This window comes from Ostrea edulis, chromosome 1 (genome assembly GCF_947568905.1).
Source record: "Ostrea edulis chromosome 1, xbOstEdul1.1, whole genome shotgun sequence".
Taxonomy (NCBI): domain Eukaryota; kingdom Metazoa; phylum Mollusca; class Bivalvia; order Ostreida; family Ostreidae; genus Ostrea; species Ostrea edulis.
In genome coordinates, this window is record NC_079164.1 from 81024679 (window position 1) to 81032226 (window position 7548).

Below are 7548 nucleotides of genomic sequence, written 5' to 3' on the forward strand. Positions count from 1 at the left end.
AGTTAACTCATAGAGAGATGTACAAGTTAACTCATAGAGAGATGTACAAGTAAACTCATAGAGATAAACAAGTAAACTCATAGAGATGTACAAGTAAACTCGTATAGAGATGTACAAGTAAACTCGTATAGAGATGTACAAGTAAATTCGTATAGAGATGTATAAGTAAACTCATAGAGATGTACGAGTAAAATTCGTATAGAGATGTACAAGTCAACTCATATAGAGATGTACAAGTATGTAAATGTAACCATTCATCACTTTCATGTTAAGATTCACTCAGCTTTTGATAGACATGTGCATGTATTACAGAAATGGATTGTACATTGGTGTAGAAAAGAACATTGCTGTATTGTTTGAGTATCAAATAATGACAACAATTTTATTATACCCCATGCAACGAAGTTGCAGAGGGTATAATGTTTTTGACCCGTCCGTCAGTCCCTTTCTTGTCAGCGCAACTCCTCTGAGACTGCTCAACAGAATTTCATGAAACTATGTAGTTAATAAGGATTCACTGTGTAGATTTGCATATTCCCAGGAAATTCTGATTCAATAAATTTTCTTAGAATTTCGACCCCGTCTGTTCTGTTCTTGCAGTAATGCATAGCATTACCATTCATTATGTGAGGCATTGTCAAGCAATGTTGGAGCGTGGGGTATGTGAGCTTGCTCACTTTTGCTTTCTTTCATTGTTAGATTGTGCGCAGACCATACATATATATCTACAATTCTGAGAAGGATCCTGTGGAACGAGCCATCATCAACCTCGCAACGGCCCAGATCGAGTACAGTGAAGACCAGCAGTCACTACTAAAGGTAACTTACACTGTCTTCCCACTGGCAGACGCGACAGTGTGTGTACAGTGCTTTGGAATTTGTGCTAATGACTTATACTTGCAATCTTTCAGGTCAGAAACACTTTCTCTGTTCTAACAAAACACAGAGGATTTTTAATGCAGACATTAGATGACAAAGATTTCCACGACTGGCTGTATGCTCTGAATCCACTCCTGGCAGGACAAATAAGGTCAGTACTATGTAGCAAGGACAGTTCAGTACAATATACCAAGGACAGATCAGGTCAGTACAATGTACCAAGGACCGGTCAGGTCAGTACAATGTACCAAGGACAAAGCAGGTTAGTACAATGTACCAAGGACAGGTCAGGTCAGTACAGTGTACCAAGGTCAGATCAGGTCAGTACAATGTACCAAGGACAGATTAGGTCAGTACAATGTACCAAGGACAAAACAGGTCAGTACAATGTACCAAGGACAGGTCAGGTCAGTACAATGTACCAAGGACAGGTCAGGTCAGTACAATGTACCAAGGTCAGATCAGGTCAGTACAATGTACCAAGGACAGATCAGGTCAGTACAATGTACCAAGGACAGATCAGGTCAGTACAATTTACCAAGGACAGATCAGGTCAGTACAATTTACCAAACTCGATGGCCATCAATACAGTGTAAACTTGATATTTTGTGGCCATTATTGGTATTTTGACATAAAATGGCTATTTCGCATTCAGTTTGTCTTTTAGAAAACATCAAGCATAGGCTTAGACAAATGTTATATTTATACCTTAGATTTGTCATCCCTGTACATTCATGATACAAAAATTTGTGCTATTTTTTTCTGAAAGAATGTTTCAAAAAAATCTGCATTTTTGAATTGAAACAAAATTGAAAAAATGTTTAATTTTTTATGCTGTGTATGCTAAATGACTGTAAATATCACAGACAAATTATGTGAAACTGAATTGGACTTGATCTTTTTAATAAAATGAAAAACATGTAGTCCGTCTTTGAAGTTTTTGAATTTTTAAATGTTTTACATGGGCCCAGATAGGCTGCTATCATACATAGTCATTTGTCACGTGTTAGTCAGAGACTATTTGTTGTAGAGTATATGTGATGCCACTAAAATCAGTTACTGTACATATACAAGACCTGAATCAAAGTTGAATCTTTCTTTTTCTTTTTAGATCGACTTTGTCAAGGAGAAAGCTGCCAATGAATATATGAGGAGAAAAAAAGCAGATTAGAGCTGCATGAATTCTGTGAACTTTTAAACAAGCATTCATTTCACCCTCAACAAACTATGGAAGAGTGTAGGATTAGATCTGAAAAGAGCAGATAACTCATCCCCTATTTGTCATTTTAACTCTTTTATGTGTAGAACAAAAAAAATGTTACCAAAACTTCTGATGTATTAATGATTCCAGAGGATGGTGATATGTTACCTAGCGTTGACATGAGCACTGTTGTGATATGAACAAGGATGTTTGTTATTTATTGATAGTATTTACCGTTGTCAATGGCGTTATCTCATGCATTATACCCATAAATCATCATGTGTATTGTTATCATGATAATCTCATCAAGTGAACCATGGTTTTTTCATTGTGTCTGTAATAAGAGTGATTGTCGTCTGCCGTCTTCAGCGTCGACTGCTACTGTCAGATACTGTATTACACTGGCAAAAGATTAGTGTAATTTTCACATCTTTTTAAAAAAAAAAGCAAAAGGAAAATTACATTGAAACAACTGCAGAAAATGGACTGATATATATTTTGCAGCTTTTGTGTGTATTTTACATTAATTTGAATTTGACTTAAAATGATGGATATTGAGGTCAGATAGATTTAATTTCTTATTCTAGTACATGTACAACAGTTATGTACTTCATGTCAGGGTGTCGATTGATAAGTGTTGCTAATGGTTTAGTTTGCAAAATACATCACTACTTTATTTCTAGTCATTCAAAGTTAGTATGTGTTCATTAATTTTAGAAATGTGTGTCGTAACATCATTAGTAAAAAGATTGGGTAAATTCTCAAGTACATGTACTATGTAATGGATTATTTCAGTAATAGCTAAATGTTGTCAAATATAGAGACATATGAAAGATCGTGAAATAATACTGATACTACATGTATATTGCAGAATTGACATGACTAGATGTTGAACCCCTGTCTGTATGTTACTGGCCCCAAGTCGTAAATTCTGCATGGCTGCAGTACAGACTCTACATTATTTTACAAAGTTAGCAGGTGCTGTACAGAAGTACTGTCAAATCAATCATCAAATTTACATTAGTTAAACATCTATAGCATCATTATGTCTGACTCATTTTATGTCTGATTCATTTAAATATTATCTTATATATGATTTATGTAGTATATTATATATAGTAGATTATATTAGGGACAGTTTCTTCTACCTTAGTTTTTTGATTAGCTCCTTTTATCATGGTGGCTATAATTTGATTGGGGAAAGATTTTCGTCATAAGATATTGAGAATGTTTACAGTAGTCCTTGTGTGAGTGTGTGTGTGGAGAGAGATGTTAATTCCATACTGATATGATTTCATGGCAGACTGACTTAGTAAAGCTTGACTCCCTTCGGTCCTCTTTCAGTCCCATGCCCTACCCCGAGAACTGCATGGTTAGGCTACTATCTTCGATGATGGGGTTTCTATATCTTCTCAATTAGACTTCAACTCTTTAACCCCCCCCCCCCCCCCTTCTATTTCACTTATCATTCATGATATTGCTGATTTTATATATCCCAATATCTACAATATTCTCCTTGTGTGTGTGTAGGAATCTCGCATCTTGTGACTTTCCGAGCTTCCCTGATATAAATAAACGTGTATTGATTTTAGCCATACTGTTCTTGAAACCACCTTCATATGGAGTGAATTTGCATCACATCAAGCAAAGAAGATTGTGCTACACTTTTCTATTAAATGTCAGTATGATGCGATTCTTTTAATATATCCCATGATTTCAAAACTGCAATGGTTTGCTAAGAAACATTTTCACTGACCTAGGTAGTCATTCATATCATGTTATAGTTGTGAAATACTTTGTTAATTTTGTTTGTTTGTTTTGTTTTTTTATATACATTTAATTTATATCATATCTTGTGCAATATTACCATTCAGGTATGTTTATATTTATTTTTATACTTGTTTATCATTTGAATTTCTTCAAGTGGAAAGGATTAAACAAACGGCAATCAGAATACTGTGAAATTCATTTAACTTTCAGTGCAGCAAAATGTTTTAGGTATTTTGATACTAAAGAATGGAGTCTTGATTATCAGCATTCAAATGAAATTCATTTTCAAAAATTGAGGATCTTAATTTCAACTCACTCCCTACTTAATGTGTATCATTTGCAGAACAAATATTTTCATCTTTATATCCTTAGAGCAGCATCTATAATATTAAAGTTGAAAACAAGTTGGGGGGGGGGGGGTGGGGGGGGTTGTCAGGGAAAATTAGATAACTCTAATTAAAGCTACATTTATCTTCCTATTTTACTCCATTTTATGCCTTGATGCTTTGAATAAAAAAAAAAAAGACCATGGTTTGATGTTGGGTGTTGTTGATTTGTTATGAAATACAAAAAGAGATGCGAATCTAGTAATCTAAAATTTTATATCTGGTCTTTAGAGATAAGAAAAAGATAATGACTTTCAAATGACCATGACACAAAATCAAGGATGATGACATATACTGTATTCATGTATCTTAACATTGTAGAAGCCAGTTTTAGAAGTTTCTTGGCAAAAGAAGTGTAAGACTCCATCCTTTATTTACAAATTTGGGAGATGTTATTTAACCAGAAATGTATGCATGTCCTTTTACAAAGAGTGCAAGTTTTGTCCCTTTTATGCATATTTTAGATATTTTGGCATATGTTGGCCATTAGCAAAAAAGCTGCCTTGAAAGATAAATGTTTTCACTGTACATGTTGTAACATGAATAGTGTTAATGCAAAGAAGCTCTCTGTGGAGGTATGGAATCGTACCCACACGGAGTGCTTCCTGTGAATGTCTTCATTCCACTATGTTACTCTTCTGTGAATTCCATAGGTTAGAGTGTTGTGAATTCCAATGTGAGGGTAATTCAAAGTGGTCTTGTTCCAACAGTTCAAAATATGAGTGTGTTTTTTGTAGGTTTATGTATTGATTTTCAAAGTATGATAAAATTAAAACTGATTTACTATAATGGAATCTGCCAAAGATTTTTTACTGGTTTTAAACACAAGTTTTAAATTCACATCATTTGAATAACAAAATTCATTACTGCTGTTGTGCCTGATAATTATTATATGTATGCTGGTTGTGTTTGAAACACTTAATTTAGATTTGGCATTGTTTTATATACAAGTTTGCTAAGATAGAAATAGACCTGTACAAATAGGTCCCTCTTTCATGAGTTGAAACAGACTAGTACAAATAGGTCCCTCCTTTACGAGTTGAAACAGACCAGTACAAATGGGTCCCTCCTTCATGATCTGAAACATACCAGTACAAATAGGTCCCTCCTTCATGATCTGAAACAGACCAGTACAAATAGGTCCCTCCTTCATGATCTGAAACAGACCAGTACAAATAGGTCCCTCCTTCATGATCTGAAACAGACCAGTACAAATAGGTCCCTCCTTCACGAGTTGAAACAGACCAGTACAAATGGGTCCCTCCTTCACGAGTTGAAACAGACCAGTACAAATAGGTCCCTCCTTCATGATTCATGAGTTGAAACAGACCTGTTGAGATAGGTCATTTTCTCATGTCTCGACTTTTCCCTCTTGTACTCACTTCGTGTTGTAAATCCCATAGAAATGCAGGTTTTCTTTGTGGATTGCTATCCTGCTGTTTGGTTTGTTGTAAACAATCTCCTAACATTTTATCAATACATATAATTTGTCAATCTTGTTTAGCATGATATGTTTGTTTCCGGTATATATTGAAGGTCTGATATATCACACATGCGATACCTTGATATTGTGGACTGGCATCGATCCCTCGCACGATCTTCCCTGTTCAGTACAGGTGATATTCTGTTCTTCTGAGACAGGTTTCTAATAACTCTATGTGTTTTGGATCTTTTTGAGATGGTATTTTAGGTCAAAATACATTTCTCACAGTAAATCATCTTGAAGAAAACACAGACCTACAGTTGATTAATTCAATTTGATCATACACACACACTCAAAGTTTACAAAATCATTCTACATCACAAGTTCAGCATGAGTATTGGTTATTTCATTTAGATTGCAAAAAGTGTAAACTTTTAAGGTTTATTTTTATCATCGAATTTTTGAAGCTTTCCTATTGTTGTGTCTTTAATGGAAAATCCCACCAGTTTTATAAATTGTAGGATCAATGATATACATGTTTATTACTGTATAATGATTTATGTAAATTTTACGATTTATTTTTTCTTGTAAGAGTCATGACATACTAAATGATACAGTTATTATGGTACATAATGTTTGGTGCATATTTAGGAAACTTGCAGAATTTGTTTTCTAAATTAGTCTATTACTGAACTATAATAGCCAAAGGTATTAATCCAAGTGTTTTAAGACATATTGAAAAAAAAATGTACATCTTTACAATGCATTCCTATATTGTATAGTGTATACATATTATACAAGGCCAGATGAATTATGTTCGTTAATGTTAAACTGTTTGAGAACAAATATCGGTGTACAAAGAGTACAATTGTTCTTCCCAATATGGATATTTAAATATTTCAGTGAATACGAGTTCCATGAAACAATCTAATTACTTATTGATTTATCAGGTTCTTGACAAAGCAAACTGAAATGAAAATCATGTGTAAATGAAATTTATTTCTCATTGACACAATTTAATTGTTGATCAAATGGATTAGATTTTTGTTAGCTTTATAGACATTATTGCAATTCTTAAATAATATTTTAACAATGTTTGGAGTACTAATCTTTAAATAAATCGAATGTTATAGTCATAAATAAATTCCAGATCTGATATTCCGTAACAAAGATAACTGCACTCATGCTTTAAAGATGCTCTAAAGATGAACTTCTAATTTCTTGGTATAGGCAAAATATAGAAAAAAATCAGATGAAGATTTCACAGATGAAATCTTCATCTGAATATTTTCTCTATTGTATATATGCTAGGGTTGATCAACCATAAAAATTGAAGGTTTGGCCTTTTCCAAGGGTGTTAAATTTGTTTGTTAATGATGTCATCATGAAAGTTAGAATCTGAAGTTTTAGTGATTTTTTTGTGTGTACTGACATGAATACAGTGTTTGCAGATGAAAATGGACTCTATATGCTTTAATTTGTTATGCTTCTTGCAGTAATAAATTACAGATAAATTTATATAGCATTTGGGCTCTTTTTTCTTTCTTTTGTGTGTGTGTGTGTGTTAAAGGATTTTGATGCAAGAAATTTCAATATGCCACCAGTCATGTTTATTTGAAAAGAAGGAGTACATGTAAAAAAGGCCAGTGCTAAAACCTAGGCTTAACTGTTATACACTGTAACTGTAGCTGCACGGATTTCATGATCACTCCTCTGTATAAGATCTCATAGCTGACTATACAGATTCAGGAGTCATGGCTATTATTATCAATTGTGGTCTGCTTCATTGCATTTCCCCCCATCCCTTTACATTTGGTGCCATAAACTTGCCCCAAGATCAACAGGAGAAAATTTTTGCCAGGGCCCCTGGGATTCTGGTTCATGCAGTC

General features: G+C 33.9%; 2 protein-coding genes across 11 annotated transcripts in view; one reads left to right on the forward strand and one right to left on the reverse strand.

Moving 5' to 3' along the window:
* Window positions 1-7184, forward strand: part of LOC125679162 (kinesin-like protein unc-104) — a 76982-nt gene extending 69798 nt beyond the window's left edge. For all 10 annotated transcript variants that reach the window (XM_056162149.1, XM_048918134.2, XM_056162152.1 and 7 more), the window contains 3 exons: window positions 700-819; window positions 912-1030; window positions 1991-7184. In XM_056162149.1, coding sequence (XP_056018124.1) covers window positions 700-819; window positions 912-1030; window positions 1991-2030 — 279 coding nt within the window. In that variant the 3' untranslated portion in view covers window positions 2031-7184. The remainder of the gene's footprint in view (window positions 1-699; window positions 820-911; window positions 1031-1990) is intronic.
* The window catches only part of LOC130054058 (uncharacterized), a 1204346-nt gene that overhangs the window by 952002 nt on the left and 244796 nt on the right, over window positions 1-7548 (reverse strand). The window lies entirely within an intron of this gene.